Source organism: Sylvia atricapilla, chromosome Z (genome assembly GCF_009819655.1).
Source record: "Sylvia atricapilla isolate bSylAtr1 chromosome Z, bSylAtr1.pri, whole genome shotgun sequence".
Taxonomy (NCBI): Eukaryota; Metazoa; Chordata; class Aves; order Passeriformes; family Sylviidae; genus Sylvia; species Sylvia atricapilla.
The window spans coordinates 6315807-6340627 of NC_089174.1; the positions used below are offsets into that span (position 1 = coordinate 6315807).

The 24821-nt window shown below is 47.7% G+C and overlaps 1 protein-coding gene across 1 annotated transcript in view; it reads right to left on the reverse strand.

The window, feature by feature from the left end:
- The window catches only part of SH3BGRL (SH3 domain binding glutamate rich protein like), a 31116-nt gene extending 9731 nt beyond the window's left edge, over window positions 1-21385 (reverse strand). The window contains exon 1 of the mRNA XM_066339433.1: window positions 21195-21385. Coding sequence (XP_066195530.1) covers window positions 21195-21239 — 45 coding nt within the window. The 5' untranslated portion in view covers window positions 21240-21385. The remainder of the gene's footprint in view (window positions 1-21194) is intronic.
- Window positions 21386-24821: the final 3436 nt, after the last annotated feature.

The window sequence follows — 24821 nt, forward strand, 5'->3', positions numbered from 1 at the left end:
GGCACCAGCCGGGCCCCAGTCACACAGCCCGCACCCACGGGCACCAGCCGGGCCCCGCTAACACAGCCCGCACCCACGGGCACCAGCCGGGCCCCGCTAACACAGCCCACACCCACAGGCACCAGCCGGGCCCCGCTAACACAGCCCGCACCCACGGGCACCAGCCGGGCCCCGCTAACACAGCCCACACCCACAGGCACCAGCCGGGCCCCGCTAACACAGCCCGCACCCACGGGCACCAGCCGGGCCCCGCTAACACAGCCCACACCCACAGGCACCAGCCGGGCCCCGCTAACACAGCCCGCACCCACGGGCACCAGCCGGGCCCCAGTCACACAGCCCGCACCCACGGGCACCAGCCGGGCCCCAGTCACACAGCCCGCACCCACGGGCACCAGCCGGGCCCCGCTAACACAGCCCGCACCCACGGGCACCAGCCGGGCCCCAGTCACACAGCCCGCACCCACGGGCACCCAGCTGGACCAGGAGCGCCAGGAGCAGCAGGGAGTATGAGAGCGCAGCCCTGAGGGATGTGGGCTGGGGAACAGAGCCTGGCAAATCTGAAAGGGAACCTTCAAGCACTCTCCGACTCGGTCTGAAGCTGCTCTGTCCATGGCAGGTTCAAGGAGAGCTCGAGAGGGGCACAACCAGCCCAGAGCAGCACACAGGGACCGATCCTGCCCTCTGGACAGAGGGAAATGTGCTCTCAGCTCCAGCAGGGAAGCTGCCTGCTGAGATGCTAATGTAATTCCTCCGGCCACGTATGCACAGGACCCGCTGGACTCGCTGTGTGAGCACCCTGAAACACAAGGATATTGCTAATTTTCATCATGGCTAAAAATAAATCAAACTGGAGGAGTTAATAGCGCCCCGAGGAAGTAATTTGTGTAGAGGCTCTATAAAGGCTTTCTCAGCAGACTCAAAGCTCTGGGGAAGAGGTTTCCTTGCCTGCCTCTAACAGCAGCAGGAGAAGCAGGGAAAGCTTTTCTCTGTTGTGTTCTACAGCTCAGAGGGGAAAAAAAGGGAGCACTTCCTTCATTAACTGTTCTGTAGGGCTAAAATAAGGGAAAGGTCTTTGGAAGTGTAAACTCTTCTGTCTGTATGACCTGGTAGTAAACTTTTTCCCCTGGACCAGTTACAGTTTTAATTAACCATTTCCTGTAATTTCTAAATTTCAGACCCAAACAGTTTTTTATTACTCTCAGGTCCTTAGCTTGTCCAGAATCCATTGCTTAGTGAGAACACACTTTGAGATGCCCCAAAATTATTAAGCTTTTACCCACTTTACCATTAACCTGTACACTCTTCCACGTAAAACAAGAGCTCTGAGTTGGCCAGGAATCAGCATTTTGATCCCCTGAGAAGTCACTTTATTTTTTTTTTTTAAAATCATTCTCATAAATAGATTGTCTTGGCCACACACATATCCTCACATCCTCCCAGCATCTCACAGTGTGACAGTCTCTGGGCTGTTTTTTCAGTTCCAAGACGTACAACCACATCCCAAACTGATGACTGTGGCTCCAAAGGGTGATCACAACCCTCTCTGCTTGTTTTGGAAGAGCTGGTAAAGCTGGAAATGGTTGGTTTTTTTCTTCTATAAAAGGCACCATTGTAAGGGAAGCATGAAGTGTGGTCTCTGTTGCTTTCAGGTCATCTGTAGTCAAGGGAGGTAATTCTGTAGAGAACTCTACAGAAAAGCAAAGATGACGTTGATGCATGAGGAATATTAGTCTGGAACCCTAGTTTTCTGGCCAGACAAGAAAAAGTTGGAAGATTAAGCAGCACTGTTTTCTCCCAGCTACTCAGACAAGTCCCCTGGCCACAGTGATGAGCATTTACATAAGAGCAGTAAATGCTTCAGAGAAACAAGGCACCAACCACTGGGCAACAGGAACACCGAGCTGCCAGATCCTGTTATTTTATGGGATTTTATTTAGAAAACTTCCATTAATTTTAGGCAGTGGAATAGCACTGGGAGGGAAGGGCTGAAAATAGAGCAAGAGACGTCTGCTGCTGCTTCAGGGTGTTTTGTCTTACTTGAAAGGGCACACGTTCTCCTCGGGACAGAGCTTGGAAGATGGTTCCTGCTGTCCATGTTTGGGAAGGAGTCTTTCTTCAGGATGCGCCTGTCAACACACAGCACTCGCTTCCCAGAAAACCTCTCCCAGCTGCCTGGGCAGGCATGGACAGCGGCCAGCGCCTTCCCAGACCCCGCACCTCGGCCTACATAAACAACTGTCATGTCTGAAGCCATTCTGGCCCGTGAAGAGCAGCTCGCTGCAGCTGGCAAACACGAAAATCCTTGTTTATTCCGAGTGCTCCTGACACGTTGTGCAGGGCCAAGAGCAGCAGTGGAGAGCCAGGAATGTGCCCGGAGTCAGCACAGGAGCTGGGGAGCCGAGCAGGGCCCTGAGGCTTGAGATCAGCACTGGCGGGGCAGCAGGATTTGTGGAGACACAAAAGCACAAGAACAGAGAAATGGAAGATAAGGATGGACAGACAGCAGCAAGAAAGGGAAGAGGCTGGGGGCAGGAGTGGAGGGAATGAGCAAAATGGCTGGATAGAGATCAGGGGAAAATCCCAGTGGGATGGAGAAGGGGTGGGAGCAGGTGAAGTCAGTGCTGCTGGGAGGAAGGGCTGCATCCTCTGGAGCTCCCCACTGCCCTGCCTGGGAACAAGGATGCCCTCGGAACAGCCCATCTGGCTCACAGGTGTCTTCACCCCAACCCCAGAAACAGAAACACATCCTGGTTTCTCGGCCTCGACACACACTTGGGAGAAAAACTAAGGTGAGTGGAGGTATTTTACTTCTTGCTGATGTTCCCAAGATAATACTGAAAGGAACATTTAATGAAATAAATCTATTCTGTGTTTGTTTTGGCTTTCAGGGTCTGGTCCCAAGACAGAAACAGCTTTATGGCAAGTCATCGGTGATTACGCAAAGCCTCACCACACACTGTGATCTTGTGCTGCAAAATCCACTGGGTATCAAGAGTCCCTTCTTTTCCAGTTACAAGCCAATCATGAAACATTAAGCTTTCAACAAAACAAACAAAAAACAAAATTATAAAAATGACTGTAGAACTGTGAACAAGTATTGCCCCTCACTTGAATACACGCCAGAAATTCAATTTATTATTCTTATATCTAACTCCCATCAGTGATGTAACACAAGAGAAACCACATCAAAGTTGCTAAAAGTACAAACAGGTGAAGTTTGCCAGCAAATCAATCCATCAAAAATAAAATTTTAACCTGAAAGTACGAATAAACTTTGCAGAAAATGCTGCAACATTTCCAAATCTTTACTCATTGAAAAAAACAAAACAAAACAAAACACTCAACCTAAATAAAATGAACTCAGGTAGAAGATAATAAGCAGAAAGGAGGGAGGAATGATGCTGCAGCACCTTGGTCCAGCAAGCAGGCATTATTCCAGCCTCAGCTCCAGCCAGGACTGTGCTGGCTGTTCAAGAGGAAACTTCTCCCAGCACGATCCCACTGCAGGGAAACACTAGTTTTAAAAACTTTTTTGAACTGAACTTCACAGAAGAGTCTATCTCATTTGGTGTACACAGGCACACACACAGAGCACAGTCCAGTCCACACTGCTGGCCAAGAAGGGGTTTGGGTTGGTTTTTTTCAGTCTTGTTATTTTTTCAGTATATAAATAAATCCCTTATTGGACAATAGACGTGTTTTGGAAATCTATTTATGGACCACTGGAACTCAAATTAAGTTTACAGTCTGAGTGCTGCTGTTTTGATTGAACAACGAACTTGCTGACTGCAGCTCTGCCATCCTGGCCCTTGGCATGGGGCTTCTCCACCACTTCTGTGGCTCCTATGTCCCAACCTCCACACAAGGGAAAAACACAGACTTTATTGATTTCTTTCCCAATGATGGGATTAAATGGCTCATGCTTTATTGTGAGGATTTAAAAGAATTACAAAGAGATTTCTTATGATGTTCCCAGCCATCACTGTATCATCGGTTATTGAGCATCAGGACCAAAGGAGTGGCCTCAAGTTGCACCAGGGAAGGTTTACATTAGGAATTAGGAAAACATTTTTCATGGACATGGTTATGAAGCATTAGAACAGCCTGCCCAGAGAAGTGGTGGAGGCACCATCCGCTGGAAGCATTCAAAACACGTGTGGATGTGGCACTTGAGGACATGTTTGATGAACATGGGGCAGGGGCTGGGTTGATGGTTGGACTGATCTCGAAGGTCTTTTCAACCATAACAATTCCATGATTCTATGAGTCTCTCCAGCACTTGCTGCAGTGTGTCCTGAGCTGCCTCTCCCAACCTCACAGGTGGGATCCAGCACCAGGACAACAGAGAAGCAACACCTTAGAGCAGATCTTAGCCATTTAATCTTAAACATTTCTCAACCCAGTTTCAAGACAACACCACATTTAAAAGGGGATTTTTTTTTTTCCATTTCCAGCCTTTGGGTTCCAGATAAGCAAAAGCAACTACAGCTTTAAAGCAGCTGTACTGTATGCCAATGATGGTTTTAAAGACGCTGCTTCATCCTTAGTGGGCGCAAATCTTTAAATCCCAGAAGCAGCTGCTTTGTGCAGGAAGGTCAAGTCTGAACTCCAGGTGATGCTTCTGGCTGCGGCCAGACTTGTAGCCATCAGTTCTCCAGAAGCTTCAGAATGTCCTGGAGATGGATAAGCTGAAATGTAAGCAGTGAATGGGAAAAGTGCAGTGGAAGAAATGTTCAGCAAACTCCAGCGCCAGCCTGCAGTGGAAGGACAACCTCTGTTGTGATTTTTCTGTGAGCAATGGGCAGCATGAGGAATGCCAAGTGCTGCCAAGACAAATTGACTTGTCACAGGATGTCCTGTGGACTGGGCTGTGGCCACACTGCTGCAATCCACTGCCACGTTTTGGAATTAAGAGTAAAAATATTGGGGGTTTTATCTGTCTCATCTAATTTCTCAAATGACCTTGCCTTCTTCATCCAGTCCCTAATGCAAAAGCTCATCCTTGCAAATGAGCTGCAAAATGCTTGGAATTTCCCATCCCACTACAACCTAATTTGTAGGAGTTAAACAGTCCAGCAGCTCAGCCATGGATTTAAATGTCACAGATTCCTGACAGCCCCCTAAGCTCATTCTCCACCCCAGCACATGGCAGCGGGGCTCCCTTCTGAGCAGCCTCAGTCATGGCCTCATCAGTTTTCCCTGCTTTTACTCACATTCCAGAAGCTATTTTTTTGTCTAGAGTGGGTTTTGTTGGATTCATTTGTATGAATAAGCTGATTTTGTCCCTCTATATTAGCTTAAAAATTCGATGTGAGGTTCTGGTGGTGTCATTGTAAATGTCGTCAGAAGGTGGGAAACCTGCAGGCAACTCCAGCCGTGACCTGGCTTGATCAGAGCTTTGCCAGGTGTCTCCCAGCAATTCCTGTCTCACTCTTATTTCTCCCTGCCTGGTAGAACGTCTGCTTATTTTTAGGTCTGGGTAATTATCATCACAGAACTCAAAGCACTTCTTTGTTCTGGTTATTTTAAGCAGAGCATTATACAAGTGGGGCCATCGTCGTCTCTCCTGATGGATTCTGGTCTGGAGGGAATGAGATCGAAGACAAACACAGCAAAACCACCATGAACTTACAGGACCTAAATCAAACACAGGAGGCTGAAAAGTTCACGCTGGACTTGTGCTGCTCTTTTTTTTCATTTTCCAGAAATTCAAAAGTGTCCAGATGGACTCCATGTGTACTCCATATGACTCTCTCCCTGCAGGGTCCTTTGGGAAAGCCCATGGCAATATCCACATGAATGCTGCACAGCAGCACTGGTTTGATGTGGTCAGACCCCAACAGCTTAAAAGTGGTTTATTTGGAAATGGTTTTTACCACCAGGCACCCACCGACCCTGGGCTGGGTCAGCACCACCAGCCCAAGACCTGGGGCAGGAGGGAACAGGCTCCAGCTCCCACTGAGAGCAACAACCACATTCCTGCTGCTCACGTGTGGGTTTGGAAGACATCTTTTAACAGCAAAAAAGGTGAATGGGTGCAAATGGTCCATCACTCAAGAGCTAGGCTGGGGTAAAATCCAGGTTACCAAAAGGGTTTTGCAATTTAACCTGGAGGTTACATCACGTCTGGCAGCACACATGGGCTGTCTGCAACAGGGCTTTAGCCTGGCATAAGGTACCACCCCACAGACCAGATTTTGGAACACAAGCCAAAAATATAGCTGGAACAAAGGACAAAGTCAGCACTTCCCAAAACAAGACCACGACTTGCTCCAGAAACCATAGAAAGTTACATAAATGAAAAAGCTGATTCATGAGAACAGAAATAAAAGCTTCTCTCATGGATTATAATGCCATTGTAACTGCATTCATTCAATAACCCAAGGCCTGAAAACTTGTTAAATCCCACACCCACAACACCCAAGTCCAAAGATCCTTGTGCACACAAGTTTTTTCCTACCAGGAGAACGAAACAGGAAAGTTAACGTCACCTCCATGTACTAACGTCTTGGGTAATCAGGATTCTCAGGAGTCAAGGGTGCTTAGAGACCCAACTCCCACTCATTTTTACTTACTCTAACACAGACTGCAAAGAGAATAAAGTCCCAGGGAGATTTGGCATTTAGTTGCCTTGGGCTGCTTTGGGAAGTTCAGCCAGCAACACCAGCCTGGCCCCTCTGGTTGGCACAGCCCAGCACAGCTGAGCAGGTTCCCAAGTGCCACACTGCCAACTTGCTGATGGAGCTCAAGGAATTAGTTAAGAAAAAATCAGAAACCTTTCCTCCCTTGCTGCAGCAAGGAGAGTTTGACTTCAGTGTTCCAGCAAAGTTTTTCAGTGTCACTGATTTGTTGTCTGATGGGCTGTACCATTCCACCACACCTGGACGACAGTCAAACTCTAACAAGATACTAAAAGGCCACAAATAGGTCAGGACTGTCTTGCTGCAACATCCAGTGTCTGTTTAGCTACTTTCCTCCTGCAGTGGCCAAAAGCCGATTCCTCTGGCCATTTGTCAAGCAGGAGGACAAGTAACATTTCCTTATTTTTATCTCCCAGCTTCTGGCACACAGCAGCAGCAGCACCGCCTAATGAAGCCCTGATGACTTTTTAATGTGTTTTAGCTTTACTCTTCACGAAGGCACCTTAAGGATCAAGGTTATTATCACAGCTTAAGGCAAATTCTGCTCTTAATAAATGATACCCAAGCACTGGGGAAGTGTGTGGGGGTGAATCCATTAATCCTTTAGCACCTGCCTGTCAAGGACTATTGTGGTGTTACCACGAGTCTAACAGAGAACATCTTATCATGTTTAAAAGTACCATTTAATAAACTTCACGTTTTGTTCCAGTACATTAAAATGGTTCTGTCAGCTGACTCTTTTCCTACTGAAGCACCAAATTCAGAGGTAAATCTTTGTCTTTTTTTGGCTGCAATGAAAAGGTGGTGGGGCACTGAAAGGACTCTCCAGGGAATGATCACAGCCCCAAGGCTGCCAGACCTCCAGGACAATGCTCCCAGGCACAGGGTGGGATTGTTGGGGTGTCTGTGCAGGGCCAGGAGCTGGACTTGATCCTTGTGGGTCCCTTCCAACTCAGGATATTCCATGATTCCATGAAAAGAAGGGTGACATGGTGCATTCTCCTTCAACTCTCCTCCTTCCTGGCTGCTCCCCAACACATTTTGAGTTGCTCATTCAGTATTTCCTGGCCTGTCCAGGCTCCTGACTGCACTGGAAGCATCCAGTTGTTTTGTCCAAGAGCCCAGCTCAGTCTCAAGCCTACCAGAGATGCACAAACTTCCGGGAGTATTCCAGTATTCCAGTGTTCTGGGGGCTGTGCAGATAGATAGACTCTCCTTTAGTCAGGATATCTCTGTTCTTCACCTAAGCCAGAAATGACACATGCCTCTACTCTCTCCTTAGATGCTTCTGTTCATTCTGTAAAAGGCTTACAGAGAGTCACTGCTGCCAAGTCAAAGTCATTCAGAAGTCAAGATATGCTAAAGCTCTTCCCCTGGTCTGCTCAAAGACTGACTCCCCAATCGCAGACTCTGTGTGCATCCAGAGACTGACTTTGTGTTTCTCTGGGATTTTTCCTTCCTTTTTTCTTTTTTTTAAAGTTCTGTGAAAAGTGACAGCAATGCCCAGTGGGATTATTTGTCTGCATTTCAAAACCAAACAAACCCCACGCAGCCAAAACTTCCATTTTCAGGGATTTTAATGCAAGATTTTAACATTTAAAATCTCATTCCATCATCAGCCAAAAAAAAGGTATGTTTGCTCATGGGACAGCAGTGAGCCTTTCTACACTATATTTCCATGCACATGGAACACAGGATCCCCAGCAACAGGGCAAAGGAGAAGTTAAAACCCAGAAGTCCCAGGAAGTTCTGGCAGCACTGGAGCTGGTACTAGCAGAGTACCTCCCTACTTTTTGTAGACAACCCAAGAACCTGAGCACAGAAGAACAGGGAATGCAACTGAAGCTTCCAGCTGCTGAATGCTGGGAGGTGTCCCAGATCTGGAGAGGTGTCAGACTGAAACTTGTCCCCTCTAACAAGGAAGGTTTGACCAGAGACATAGAGGGTGCCTGACTCCTTTTCACTCTGCTCATGATGGGCTCCAGGCCTGGGGACAGCAGCAGAATCTCCTCTCCCTTCATGTGATCTCTGCAAACAACCTCACCAGGAGCTATGCTGGATTAGGGATGAACTTTGCACGGGAAGCAGCCTGGGTCCCTGGGAATTCTCCAGGCACTGCCTGGCAGCAGCTCCAAGCTCCTACAGCCTAACCCCTCCAACATCCAAAGCCTGCCCATCCTCATGCAAGGGCTGTGCACAGGCTGCTCCCAACCCTCACCTCATCCAGCCGGGTCCGGGCAGGATTATCTGGGAAAGACAGTCAGAGAAGCACAGCTTCTTACCAGGACCATGGACACTCAACCTGCATAAATCAGGGATATGGAAAGAGACCTGCTCCACCAACTCCAAGAGCCTGCCCCTGAGCATGGATTCACCACTCCTTGGAATCACAGACTCACAGAATACCCTAAACTGGAAGAGACCCTCAGGGATCATCCAGTCCAGCTCCTGGCCCTGCACAGGACACGCCAACAATCCCATCCTGTGCCTGAGAGTGCTGTCCAAGCAATCCTGGAACTCTGGGTCTGTGACCATTCCCTGGGGCGCTGTTTAGTGCCTGACCACCGCCTGGATGAGGAATCTTTTTATAACATCTAGTCTGAACCTTCCCTGACAGAGCTCCAGCCGTTCCCTGGGGTCCTGTCCCTGGTCAGAGAGCAGAGGTCAGTGCCAGGCTATGCCTTGGCCGGGCTCCCTGGAGCTCTGAGCTGGGAATCTCCTCCAGGCACACAGCAGCGCTGCTTTGGGGCCCCAGCCCAGCTCACAGCTGATTCTTGTGCCATCACAAGCAAAGGGAAGAAGCCAGCGGAGGCAGGGCTGCTTCTCTCAGCAGCAGTAAGGAGTGAAAGCACAGATCAAACCATGGCCTTGGGCCATTTCTGCCGCAGGCTTTTACTTCACTCAGCAGCAGAAAGGACTTGCAAATGCAAATATTCACACCTCCGAATGATTTCTTTTGACTTTTTTTTAATGACTACTGAAGTTATCCAGAATAAACATATCTTGCAAAATCAGGCTTCCAGACCTAGGCTTCCTCTTACTTTCCTTTAGGTGAAGATGTAAACATGGATGTATGCTTTAACCACCACTGACACTGTCCAAGAACCACCGCAGCACCCAGAATTGTCATCATCCAAAAGAAAACAACACCATTACAATACTAAATAAATTGACCCTCGGCAATTTTCTAAGTCAGTCTTGTGGCATTTGACTTTTATAAGCCCGAAAACTGTTAGTCTGGTCCAAAATCAACAGAGAGCAAGCTTCCTACTGTGGAATACAGGCTCCATTATCTCAGTTATGCACTGACGAAGCATAAGCAGCAGCAGAATATGAACTCTTCATTTATTACACACAGTTTTCTGCAGCAGGAGCTTGGCAGGCTGAGTTTCCCTGGAAGTCTCCATGTGCCTTGTCACAGCGTCGGGCTGGGTTAAATAAAAATGAAGAGATCCACTCCTCCCAAAGCCCAGTACCAAATGAACAATTCCTGAACAGCACAGGGACGAGAGTGGCCAGGCCTGGGAGCATTCTCACTCATCAGCTAGCTGCTCTCTGTATTCCTGGGGTCTCCACAGCATCAGCATCTCACTGGACTCTCCTACCTGAGCCACAAAACAGGCAGATGGGAACTTTTACTATGTAGAAGAAAAAAAGTAAAGTCCTTAAGTTCAAGCTACCTCTGTCACAGACGCTTTGAACAATTTTCTCTTCACCTCTCAGAGCTCCTTTTCCTGAGCTGTTAGTCATCAGGAATAATTATTTTTTCTAATCACTGCTTATTTACTTTCAGGGATAATTTCTGGCTGATTCTACAAAGGGTATAATACACCACAGCCCAGCCCCACAGACAGGCTTTGCACATGGACTGTAAAGCAATTTACCACACAAAAAACTGATCTCCAACAAGATAGTGAGGGCTCAGTATCACAAGATGCAGACAGTTCTCTGATACATGATATATTCCCAAATACTCAAACATTTACCATGTGGCAGAGAAAAGCAGGGGAAAGGCCCTGAAGGTGCCACTGCTCACCTGCTTGCTGTGGAAGCTTAAAAAAAGTTCTGATTGTCTGAACCCACCCCCACTGTCAGATTCTAAATCTGTTTTTTTCAGCCAGCTCTTTCTGAAAGCCTGAAGGATTATTTTTGCTTTATCTTCAGCTTCATGGAGATCCCAGGATGGGTCTGTGCAATCCTGGCAGCAGCTCCACTCTGTAAGAACTGACACAAGCAGCCAGGTCCCACCTCAGCGCCCCTGAGACTGCACCCTCCACATCAGCCCAGCACTCCAACAGTATTTCCAGGGAAGCAGCCTGAGATAACAACACACAGGGCTGCAGTTTGGGAGGTTTATTGAAACAGCTGCTCCTGTAATTATTTTTCAGAAGCTGTGGATTTCTGCTGGTGATGAGGAGCCCTGCACAGCAGAGGGAAAACAGACTTGGTTGTGCTTGTGTGATGAGCTGAACTCTGGTTAGGAAAGGAGTTAAAAGCACAGACAGTTCTGCACGAGGCCCCTGTGGTTTACAATAAAAGCAAAGTTTATTTCCTGTATGGTTTAGCACACAGAGGCCAAATTAACCGACAGGAGTAAAAGTTTACAGCATTAATTGCTGTTTCACTGCCTTTATATTACCAGGCATTTACTCTTTAAATAAAAGACTACTTTAAGAAAAAATACAACATGGCCTTAGGGATCCAGGTGCTTTTCGTGTGTGTTACTTTTTATCTTTGAAGAATTCATATACCACAGATCTTAGTTAACAAAGAGTCATTTTCCTGACTGCTGTTCTTAAACTAAACCGAGTATTTTTTTGAAGAGAAGAAAGTTTTTTTTCTTCAACTAAAACTCTTAAATACCCTAATACAAAGGAAGAGAAAAAGCTATAGATTAAATAGCTCTTTGCAAGAAGAGCCAGGATGTCTTGAGACAGAACAGCATCCCAAAAGCATCCTGGAGAGGAAAGATTCAGCAGAGCACAGCCCGTATGGGCAGCCGTTTTCTGACCCAGTAATTAATTGCCCTAGGTGACATTTCAAGTGTGAATCATCTTGAAGGCCCCAGATCCTTCTCTACGTTACTTGGAAAAAATACTGTCTAAAAACTGTGTCTCTAAATGGGAGAGATAAATTGTTTTCACAAGACCTGGCCACACTGCAGTTTCTAGCACTTCGGGCAGCTGAGACAATACAGGAGTTGGCCAAGCTCAGCCTGCCCTAGCCAGGAAGGCCAGTGCCTGGGGGTTTGCTCCAGGACTGCTCAGGAGACATCCTGAAGTGACTCTTCGAGGAATTAACAAAATGGAGCATTATCCAACACAGCGAGGTTGCTCCCATCACCAGGCTGCTCCCACCCACTGCAGCCCACAGTGAAGTGCCACCTTCACCCCAGAGCAGGAGCACTAATCTGGATGCTGCCCATGCCTCGGAGCCATGACGTGGAGCCACTTTGCAACTCCCCACTGTCTTTTTAGTTTTTACAGATCCCCCTTGTCACCGTGTCTGCCTTCTTTTTTTTTTTTCTGCCTCAGTGCAAGCCAGCATCTGCTTACCCCAATCAGAAACTAAGATAAATACACACTGCGTTTTATTTTTTTTCAAAGTTTAAGTCCCCAGCTGTTTATTTGCTGCAGGATGGAGTTCTCCAGACCTGGGCCAGGAGCCAAAATGGCTTCATTCCCCTGCTGTTCCTCAGTCCCAGCCTAATGCTGATGGCTGGCAGTGGGAGGTGACGGCTCTCCCAATGCCTTCTAAGTTGCCAGCTTGGGTCCCAAATCATTGCTGGAGCTGTCTGTCCAGCTGCTCCTCAGTTCATCCAAGTGTAAATTCTGAGGGGAACATTTCCCAGGTTAGCATTCTGGATTAACTTTGATCTTTCCACAGCACACACAACAAGCCCCAGATCTCTGCAGGTGAAGGGAGGCTCTCACAGGGACCTCCTGCTACATTTTAATGTGATGGAAAAGAATAAAAATTTGGAAGAAGTTTGCTCAGGCACAAAGGTTCCATGGACTGAGCTACCAGAACCAAGGGACTTGTTTATCTGCATTACAGGGTGGAATTTCCAGTTCTTAATCAGGATTACCAGAACACTAACAAAGAAATTTGCAAACCTGTTCTTTTATATTTCTATTCACATATATTGTATTTCGTGCCTAAGGGAAAAAAAAACCCAAACAAACCACAAACCACCAAACATCTACTAGCCATAAATCAGCTTCACTTGAGCTTAATTTCTATCCATATCCAGTGATAATGTTTTGGGATATATTTTAGTTTATTCATGGAGTTATTCTGCTCCTTTCCTGCTCTACCAGTTGTTCTGCAGCTGCTGCTTTGGCCAAATACATTAGCAGCATGTGCACAGGAATGTCTTGGATAACCAGCATTAAGTGTTTCCTAAGGAATAAAATCTTGTCCTGCTGTAGTCCATGGCAGAATTCCCAGTGATATAAGCACAGCCAGAGGTTGATCCCACGAGGTGAATACAGATGTGCTGTTTAAACCTGCCTGGCAGCAAGTACACCCATAAAAATATGGGTTTATGTGAAAACTGTGATTATTTTTCCCAGAGGCTTTGTGTTTGGTGTTTCGATCAGGCTTTTCCAGTTGACTTTGTTCTATGCCTAAGGCAGGAGAAGTGTCTGATCACCTACCCTAAACACGGGCTAAACATGCAGTGTGTCAGCATCTGCACAATGACACTAGTCTTGGAATCACCAAATGCTTGTTTTGTACGTAAGAAATGCTGAGACACCAACCCAATATATCCCAAACCCACATATATTATGTTCCACCCAGCATTTTCCTGGACAACATGGTCTTCATTTTTTAATGCAAACTGTTAACATAATTTTGGGAGCAGAGCCAATTTCATTCAAGAAAAGAAGAAAGCTTTACTGGGTTGGATCCAACACTTGTCTAGCCTAGTCTCCTTGTCTCCACTGGTCACAGATCCCAGGGAAGAGCACGCCAACAGACTGAGCACAAAGAGCTACACCACATCCAGCTTTCTTCCCAGGCTCCAGTTATTCACAGTTTTGAGTCAGAGGTGTAGTAGTAATGTTTAATTGCCCTTCATAGACTTTTCCCCTTAATTTGTCTCATTGCTTCCCAAGCCCATGCACTTCCTGCTATACACCACGTCCTCTGGCAGGGAGTTCCTCCCTGAAATCTGTGTTGTCAAACAAAGCATTTCATTCACTCTGAACCTGCCACCTGCCACTTTCACTTGCTCTCCTCCAGTCTTTCCATTAGGGAAAGTTATTAATAACCTCTTCCTGTTTGTTCTCCCATGCCTAACATGATGTTACCAAATTTCAGACTTTTTCAGCTCTTTCCTTCTCAACTGCAGAATTCATGGAATCATGGAATGGGCTGCATTGGAAGGAACCTTACAGACCATCCAGTTCCACCCCCTGCCATGGGCAGGGACACTTTTCACTAGCCCAGGTTGCTCCAAGCCCCATCCAGCCTGGCCTTGGACACTCCCAGGGAGGGGGCAGCCACAGCTTCCACCGTATTATCCACAAATTCTGCCTTATTTGGTTGTTCCTCCTACAGTGATCACCTCACCCTACTTTCTTCCCTTTTCTCACTTTCTTATATCATTTAAAGACAATGATTCCAGTCTAACAAAGACACATTCACTACACATTTATCCAGTGGGGTTCTTTTTCTTTTGCCCTTTCCCATCCTAAACATCCCTGACACCCTGTTTGCTTTTCATGGCCATGAATATGGTATTTTTGTAGAATTACCTAGTATGGGTCCAAGACCTCTTTTAGCAGAGTTTAAACCTCGTTCTTGCACAGGACAACTATTGTTTCTTCCCAGTTTTCCAACTGGGACAGCAACAGCAAGCTGTTCTTGTGCTGTTTGCCTAGAGTCCAGCACAGATTTCTGTGGGAATCTCCTGTTAATTTCTGCACATTGTAAAAGCTGCCTGTGTATATCTAAATCTTGATTGTTATCTGCTTACTGTAACTGATGTGCAATCAATTACATAAGGCAAAAAGAAAATAAATAATCCTTTTCTCTTATCCCAGAGCAGCTTAGTTAGCTTCCTTCTGGAAAAAATTATTTTTAACCTGGCTAACGCTTGTCCAAAACTTCCCAGAAGTCCAGGGATTCCGTATTATGGATCACCCTCTCTCCTATATTCCAGGCAGCTCAGTGACACATCTGAGTGTCACAGCTTTCTCCTCTGACACTGCACTGACTCTCCTCCCTGCTCTGTTTCTGTCCACCATTCCCTGGGAAAAGAGCCCAGTGAAGAATAACAACCATTTGTGCAGCACCGGAAGAAGCCTCACAGCTACCAAATTTCCCTGAGATCCTTTTTCAAACCACAGCTGCCTTTGGCTCCCCTCTTTACTCCAACATGCCAGCAATCAAACAACAGGTAATAAATAGTTAAAATTTTACACTCGAGCGCCTTTAGAATTTCTAGAGAGGCTGATTCATGAGGGAAACAACCACACAAAAACTGAACTTCAGATCATTAATTAAAGAAATAAATCACCACATCCACGTCTCACAGGGGAAACCAAGTCCAGGAAGGAGCTGTAAGTCAGGATGTGAAAACAACTTCAGCTGTATCCTGAGAGCACAAACCTCAGTCAGGCCAGTTGGATGCTGACCCTTCACATCTTTTTTCTGGTGCTTTAAAGCTCAGTCTCACTCTGCTGCCTTTTCAGTGCTAGAAAATGGCCTTAATATTGAGCTGGAGGTGCTGTCCCAAGAAGGATGTGATCCTGGATGGAAGATTTTTTTCTGAGACAAAACAGTAGATAAGCAATACAATTAAAGGTCTTTCAGGCTCTAGTAAATATCTGACCAACAAAAGCATTTAAATTCAATCATAAACTGAAAGTCTCCCCTGTGTACAGCCAGGGTTAAACAAATGGCATTTACATGGAACTTTCACATTTGAGAAGGCGTAGAAGGCAAATCACATTTGAGAATAGCAGAACATTGATAGAAGATGTGGATTTGGTTCAGGTTTCCATCTCTCCAGTCTGTGCCAGGAACTGAGATTGGTGCTTCCAAGGCTGGGGAGCACAAGGAACAGGCAGAGCTCATGTCCCTTTGGCTATGGCAACAGAGCATCCTTAGCTCTTGTTTTTCTCCATGAAGACGGGAGTATTTCAACTCTGTTTTGACCTTGGACAGCTGAATTCTGTCACTGTTGGTGTAGTTCCCTTTGTCTCCCCTCTCCCCAATTCCTCCTTTCCTGGAAGGAGTAAGAATAATCTTGCAGAGACTCAAGTCTTGGCACCCTCTGCTCGTTAAGGCAGATGCCAATTCACTGACTTCTAGAGGAATTCTGTGAGTGTAACTTTAATGCCTCAGGACAAGGAAAGTTCTGTGCTCAACTCTATAAATATTTATTTAAAACGCACAAGTGCTTAGCCCTGACATAACACTGTATGGATCTTGTCATAGAACGTGCTGCAGTTCAGGGCTCACGGGAAAGCCAGCACAAGCTGACAGCATCCAGCCCCTCCCCAAAACCTGCTTCTTCTCCCCAAGCAGAGACATAATCCTGATGCACCACCTCAGAATAAACACTGTCCTACCTGCATATACAGCCTAGAAAAAATTCTCAGCAAAAAGCCTTCCCTGGCTTTAACTGTGGGATAGAATTTTCCATCTTTCTCCTGCTGTCAGAAACTGGTTTTAGTTAAGCACAGTAGAATGTTTTTTATTTTGATATATTATAAACTATTGCAACAACTGCACCAAATTTAATCTCTGGCTCCATTTAAAATTTGAATGCAATATTTTAAGAAAAATATTTGACTTATCTCAAGTTTGGAACAATGACTTTACAAAAAACAACCCATGAGGCAGATGGAACATATCCGGGCTTGAGCCGCATTAGAGATTTTGTCTTTCATCCCAAAAGCTCTAACTCAGAACAACTCCTAACATTTTACTGAGAGAAATTCTGTTTGCTGAACACTGGGTATCAAAAAAAGTTTTTCACATGTATTGTGTTTCCATAGAAGAGGGGTTTAAAAATCAATACGTAGCTTAACAAGTCAGTTTTCACCCATGGTATGTAAATTGCATGACTATTCCAAAAACATAGATACACACACCGTGAGATGTTTTTTTCACTACAGATACAGCTTATTTCCCCATAATATGTGTGTTTACCTAAGCTTGCATCACAGTACAAGACTATTTACCAAAGGTTTTTATCAGTGTTTTGTTCCCACATAAACTGCCCTGCCAGGCAGCCCAAGGAAGTTCACGAGCTGCTGCTCACCGTCTGCTGCCGCCGCTCGGGGCTTCCGCAGCGACAAACGTGACCGCAGACATCCGGGCTGGGACAGCACTGGGAGCCTCCAGCGTGGCAGCACAACAAGGGACACTTGTGATCCACACTGATAAGGGCTGTGTGCACAGAGCCACCCCGCCGTGGCTGCATTTCCCCTCAGAGCCGCCTCCTGCCACGGCCCGGCACCACCACAGCAAAGCCGCTGGACTCGATGAGCTTTGAGGCCTTTTCCATGAAACCTCACAGCAGCCAACCAACACAAACATAAAGCACACAGACTCTGCTCATTCTCTGCAAGGGTGGCGTTATTTGCATTTATTGTGGCCGTCTGAGAAAAAAGACCCTGGAGAGATTTAAATGCAAATTTATTTTTTTTTTTTATACAACCTCCACCTCTCCATGTATTTCTTCCCTGGGATCCAAACTTCAGAAGATGAAGCAGCCCCACAGCCCTCCTAAGGCCCTGAGCTGTTGAACATTTCCAACAGCTCTTGTCCAGAGCTGTTCTCCCCTGGAATGCTCCAGGAAGCACTTGCCAGGAAGCACTGGTTATATGTCTCAGTAACACCAGGAAGTTCTCTGGTGCTTTACTGGGAAAAGAGAAGAGTAACTGCAAGCAAATGTCCATTCTCCAGACCATGGGCCCACTTTCCTCTTAATTTCCTGGGAGGTGGAGACGAGAAGACCTAGATCCTTTCCCAAGCAAGAAGACAATACAAGAAAAATATGTACCCCACCACATCCTTAACTTTATGGATGAAACATAAATTAAAATTTCCTTTCCTCTCTAAAACCATCCCTCAACAGCAGCAGGTCTGTGTAATATAGGACTCTGAAGTCTGGAGATCATCCCTCTGCCTTGTCTGCAGTCGCAGCAGGAGGCAAGGAAAGAAAACCACTCACATAGCCATCAAAACAAGGGAGGAGGGCAGAGCTGGGAGAGATGGAAATGTGGGATGTAGATCACAAAGACGAAGCACTTGGCTCCAAGGAGCATCCAGACACCAGACATTCGATGTGGCAGTTTCCACAGCCCACAGCACTGGCAGTGGGACAGGGCAGAGCTCAGCCCACCACAACCAGAGCTGGCACTTCAGTTCCACAGCCACAGACTCCAGGTTCAGCCACACCCCTGGAACTGCAGAGGGGTGTTGGATGAACAAATACAATCCTCTCAAAGTCCATACTCAAGACCTGAGCAGTTGTTGGCAACAAACACACACTTGTAGGACCAAGAAGAATTTAAGCAGCTGGTTCCCTTCTACATGAGATCAATAAAATGGGGAGTCCAGCCGCCGTCAGGAAGAAAGGGATTCTGGCTGTGGGCACCTCTTGCCCCAAGATCAACAAAGTATCAAAACCCTGCAGAGAGAATCACACACCGGATATGTGTCATTCAACTTCTTCTCTCCTTGTATCCTTTTCTACCAGGAGCAAGAGCCTTAGGCCCCTCTTCCTTTCATCCCCTGAAGGATTTGAATGGGAGGTTGCAGTGAAACCCCTCTCACAGCCAGCACAGTCCCTGTTCCTGCAATGCTCCCACATTTCCAAATGCAGCATTTGTGTCCCATTTCTGTCCGTAGTCTCCACCACTGTCCCAGGCTGAGGAACACTGCTCACTCCGACTGTCTGCCATGCAGAAAGGCTCCTGCACAGCAGCTCCACGTGCACATTCCCTTGTGGTTGTCCCAATCTCATCTTTGTAATTACAACCCCCGTGCATCCCTGCCCAGCCCAAACTCGCCAGCACAGCATCCACGGTGAGGAAGATTAAAGACAAGTGGCCGCTTCCCAAGCAAAACTTTCAAACACAGCAGGAAACTGGTGCTGGAACTATCATATTATGGAATAAATATCAAATAGGAGGCCAGACAAGATGTCAATCATTGTGCTTTCCAGAAATCCCTTGAAACACACTCATAAAATGTCTTCGCTTAAACATGAGCCTCACACAGTGTTTTTTCCTCACAGATGCATCATACTGAATATAAACATTATAGAGAAAAGTGCCTTGGGGAAACATTTCATACACTGTGATGTGGCAAATTATACCATATAACAAAGCAGGGCTTTGCCAATAATAGACCACAAAATTTGGGCACCCTCCAAGACTCACAGCCCCAGGGCATGAGGTGTGAAGCAATCTCAACCCTTTTCCCTTCAGTGGGAGACACCTTCCAGTCTCACAAAAGCTTCTTCGGCTTCCAGAAATGGGGCAGGAAGGAGGAGATTTGAGACTTATTTCTGGTTTGCTTCTACTCAGGCAAATTAGCCTTTTAAAACCCAAAATAACACAGTGCTGAGTGTCGCTACAGAACAAAGATGACTTAGCAGGAGTGAGAGCCCTTCCCAGGCTGATGTTACCCAGTTCAGTCACTTAGCTGCAAACAGCCTTGTCTCAGTTCCATCTCTCTGTAGCAACCTTCTCTGATGTGGATTTTCCATTCCTGGTGTGGGCTGTTTCAAATTCAGCACCCAGAAAGGCTTCTCTGGTCCTCCAAGCAAAGCCTGTCTCACCAGCAGTTCTAAGAGCCACCGAAACAACTCATTCCCGTTCCCTCCAAAGAGGTGCCTCTCTGTCTTACTTTGGGTTGAAACATCGATTAAAATTCCTATACTGGAAAGAAAACATCACCCAGTGAAGTGCTGGGCTGGTCCTGCCAACAGAAACACCCTCGGTGTACGCAGGAATCTAAGAATGTGCAAGTGTTGCTCATTACCACAAGATCCCTTGAGCTGCTCCAGCTTTAGACACAGGCATGAGTGTATGTGTGTGTGTGCCTATATATATAAATGTGCACGTCATAAAACTGGCAATTATGTGCACATTACGCTCGAATTCCCCAAAAAACAGGCTACACCAACGCCACATTCAAATTCCACAGGCAGGGATGCACAAAGGAGCCTGAAAGGCAGCAGTTAGTCAGACTGGAGCTTTGTAACATGTACAGCCCACACAAGGACCAGGCAGCGCTGTAGAAAACGTTAAATTAATAATTACAAACTTGATTTAAAACCAGAAAAACACAGTTGGGATTGAGATCTGTGCTTGCACCCTTGGAGCTCAGTATCACCAGACAGAGAGAAATCAATAGGTGCCATGAAGAGGGCGCTGATAAAAATCTATAGCAACTGAAGCAGTCAACTTGAAACCTATTAACAGCTGCAATAGAAAGAAAGGATTACTTTTCCAATCTGCTGCTTTCCTTCCAGATGATCGTTCTGTACCAATCCAGCAGAAATCCCTCTGGATCCCTTTTATGAATGAACTACTCAGGACTTCAAGACCCTCCCCAGATAAAATAATCCTCTGCTTTTCATCACCAGCACTGTCAACGCTGGCATCAAGTTCAACAAAAATGACCCGGGAAGGGAGGGACAGCAGGGACACCTGAGGCACAGTCTCCTGTGCCATCTGCAGCCCGTCACCACAAGCTTACCAACTGGTATTTGATCTGCTGAAGCCCACAGACTGTGGGCTTGAGTGGCTGCACTCAAGCAAAGAAGGAAAATGCACTGAGGGCTCGTTTTTATCTTCTGTACATCACTGTCCTCCCAAAGTCTGGGGACCTGAAGCACGAACAGTGACAGGAAAAGGTCATCATACAGCCAGAGCTCAGACACTTTCTCTCCTCGTAGTAAAAGTCACTGATCATTAACTGCAGTAGCTGGCATTTTCTGAGTACTTGACATTTTGTAGTTCTCCAGCACATCCACACCAAGTGCAACCAAATCCCCCGGATTCCAGCCTCGGAGCATCTCCCACATGAATCAAACAGAAACCAGATGATCCTGAGGACACAGAGCTACACCTGAACCTAAGCACAAATCCCGCTATTTCTGTATCTCTTTATTTTCCCTTTGAGAAACACAGTCCGAGCTCTGCTTACAACACACTGGGGCTACGAAAAGCGAAATCCAGTATTCCCAACAGGGCAAGAACCAGAGGGTACTGGGACAGCGGCCACACAATCAACGAGGAGTAAACTCATCAAAAACCAAATGACGGACAACACATCTGGAATTTAACTTCAATAACAACAATAACAACAAAAACCCCAAAGAGTGGTGGCTCTGCCTTCCCAGCACAGGGGCGAGGGGTGCGGGATCACCGAGGAAATGCCGCTTTCCGTCGGCGGCCGCCGCAGCACCGCCCGCACAGCGCCGGGCGCCGTGAGGGGACCGCGGCTGCCCCGGCCTCTCCCCGCGCTGCCCGGCCGCCCCCCGCCCGGCACAAGTTCTCCCCGGGAGCCGCTTACCGCCGTGGAGCCGGAGGAAGAGGCGATGTAGACCTTGATGACCATGCTGGGAGCGGCGAGGAGCTGAGCCGGGCGGCGGTGGGTGTGTGAGGGCGGCTCGGGCGCGGGCTGGGGCTGAGGCGGGAGGGCGGGCGCGGGGAGGCGGCGGGAGCGCTCGCCCCGCCTCGCTCCGCAGATACCGCCGCCCCAGCCCGGAAGGGCGGAAAATGGTGGTTTTTCTTTTTTTTTTTTTTTTTTTAATGAATTAAATAAATAAATAGTAAAAAAAGGAAAGGAAAAAAAAATAAAAAAGAAAGAAAGGGGAGAGGAGGAGCGTTCTCGACGAGAGCACGCGAGACGTGCGGGGGAGGAGGCGGGGGAGCCATGGCGGCGGGGCCGCGCTGAGGGCTCGGGCGGGGTGGGCGCTTCAGGGCGGCGGTGAGAGCCGTGGGGAGAACCGGGGGACACCGGGGTGGGAGACGGAGACAGGGAGGGAGCCAAGCGTGGGGGTTCACCGTGGGAGCGGCCGGTTCCCCTCAGTGCCGGCCCCCCTCAGCACCGGGTCCCCTCACGGCCGAGTCCCCTCACGCCGAGTCCCCTCATGGCCGCTCCCCTCACGGCCGCTCCCCTCACGCCGGCTCCCCTCATGGCCGCTCACTTCTTGAGGCACAAGAAGTCAGGGGTGGGTGGCTGTTCCTTGGTTTAGAATTAAGAATTTCCTTTCAAAACCTATTCCAGCGTGGAAGGTGCTGCCCAAGTGATGTGCCAGCCCATGCCAAAGGACAGGTAGCATCCGGTGGAGATCTTCGCGTTCCTGTGCTTATTGTAAAGTATCTTACACACACACAAAAGGTATCAAATCCCCCACATTATTAATTGTTATAGTCATGGTGACACGTTATTGAGGGAAATTTATATCCAGCACCTGTCTCCCACTTGCCTCTGGTACTCCAGCTATTACCTCATAAATATTTTATTATCTATTCTGATAGCAGATTCACAACAAATGGGGGATATGTAGTTATAAGCACAGGAAGCTACAATTTTATACCTACAAGCTAAGATGAAAGCAAGATGTTTGTTCTGCTCTTGGTGGAAAATGAGGTATTTCTGAAATGAGTTTTCCAAACAAGCTTTCCTGTTTCAAATTACTAGTTTTTCTAACAATAAAACACTATCTTTTAAAAAACCCATTGAATTAAAAAGAATTAAGTAATCTATATTTGCTTTATTAATTTGCCAACAGTAATGGAAAGAAAACTGTTTTGAGGAGGACATGCCTCAATTTGATATTACCTATGATACTTATGTGAATCTTTGAAGCAGCCATGAGTTTTAAGTATGTTTGAAAAAGCAATAAACCAAAATTTATTGAGGATGATGGTATGCCATAAAAATTCTCTGGTTCAAGGAACTTAAAAATTAATTAAAATAAATGGTGTACTTTCTAATCTGTTTAAAACAAACTTGAGTTAAATCCAGGAGATTATAATTCTTCAAGGAATGTTTCTTCAGTTGTGTTTGTGCAGCTCCTTTCCAGCTGCTTCAGAAACGCTCTGGGAATTCCTGTTGGCTCCAGAGTGTAATCTGATTCATGGCAGAGAATGCAGGAGGGAGAAACCACAGCTTGTCAGAAAGGAGGAGAAAATGCAGGTGGAGAATGGGAGAGGGAGGGTCACCTGAACTTTGGGCCCTCCTGCCACATTCCTGGCTGGCTGCCAGCTCTCCTCTCCTTGGAGACTTGGGATCGGCTCCTCAGAGGTGAGATTCACCTGGAGCCAGCTGCACCTTGTCCTCCTGCCTCCTAAAGACACTGCTATCATCATTACTCTCACAAGTGCACTCTAGGAGGCATTTTATCTTCATGAAATGAGATTTATTAAGTTAAGAGCAATACACGAATCAGATATTGTTGACACAACTTGGTTTTCTTGACTCATAAAAGTAAATTTTCTACTTTATTGGTGGGAAATTGTGATGTTTTCTATCCCCACGCTGCTCCTGTGAAATTCACAGTGTTGTTTATGTTTTCAATGTTAAACACTTGGGAAGCTATGAAGTACCCTTCTCAATGTAGACCAAAAACAAAAAGCAAAATGACCAAATTTTAGCTGCTCCCAAAAGGGAAGCCCAAGGGATCTGCCATCCCAGACTCATCCCAGGATTTCACATTAAGCACTGTCAGTGATGGCAAAGATCCCCTTGTTTTTTCCTTAGAGCACAGGCAAGGATGGAGCCTTCTGAGTGCTGGCAAACTCAGCTGTTTTAAAAAAGGAGAATTCCACAATGAAAGATACTGCAGTATCAACTGCAAATTCCGTCTTGTCCAAAAGGTCAGGAAGAACATGTACCCACATGCTCCACAGCTGCTTTGTAAGCACGGAGAGAAATTAATCCAGAATCCACCTGTGAGTAACATGAGGCTGTGCCAGGGTCTGCTCTCAGATCCTGCTTGTGCCAGAGGAGATCGTCTGGATCTGTGTGAAATTGAGAAGGTGTGATGGGCGAGGGAAAAAAAGAAAAAGAAGAAGAAAGAAAGGGGAGAGGAGGAGCGTTCTCGACAGGAAATCAGAAATCCATCCTTCATTCCCAGCCTCAGCCTGGTAGTAACTGGAGCCAGAGTGCAAGCTGTGACTCAGAGTGTCTCTCCTGGCTTTGCCTGTGTCCTGCTGCATCCCATGCTTTGGGAGGTGGAAACTGCTCCCCTGCTCCAAAGACTTCGTGGGAGCAGGTGGGGAAGTCCAAGAGATCTTCCTCGTGTGGAAACTCAGCAAGGCCGGGTTCCCTTGATTTGTGGGTAATTGAGGCAGGCACAGGACAAAGCGCGTCACTCACAGGGCACAGAGAGCAGGAACTCTGAGTGCTGTTTCCACCTGTGCGGTGCAACCAGTGACTGATATTACAGTGCAGCTGCCTTAAAACTGCCCGTCCCAGCTCAGTTCCCCCAGCTCCGGCTCAGCCCCCCAGCTCTGCCTCAGCCCCCCAGGCCCAGCTCAGCCCCCCAGACCCAGCTCAGCCCCCCAGATCCAGCTCAGCCCCCCAGACCCAGCTCAGCCCCCCCAGACCCAGCTCAGCCCCCCAGACCCAGCTCAGCCCCCCAGCTCTGCCTCAGCCCCCCAGACCCAGCTCAGCCCCCCCCAGATCTGGCTCAGCCCCCCAGACCCAGCTCAGCCCCCCAGGCCCAGCTCAGTCCCCTCCAGACCCGGCTCAGCCCCCCAGACCCAGCTCAGCCCCCCCAGACCCAGCTCAGCCCCCCAGACCCAGCTCAGCCCCCCAGGCCCAGCTCAGCCCCCCAGATCCAGCTCAGCCCCCCAGACCCAGCTCAGCCCCCCCAGACCCAGCTCAGCCCCCCAGACCCAGCTCAGCCCCCCAGCTCTGCCTCAGCCCCCCAGACCCAGCTCAGCCCCCCCCAGATCTGGCTCAGCCCCCCAGACCCAGCTCAGCCCCCCAGGCCCAGCTCAGTCCCCTCCAGACCCGGCTCAGCCCCCCAGACCCAGCTCAGCCCCCCCAGACCCAGCTCAGCCCCCCAGACCCAGCTCAGCCCCCCAGGCCCAGCTCAGCCCCCCAGATCCAGCTCAGCCCCCCAGACCCAGCTCAGCCCCCCCAGACCCAGCTCAGCCCCCCAGACCCAGCTCAGCCCCCCAGCTC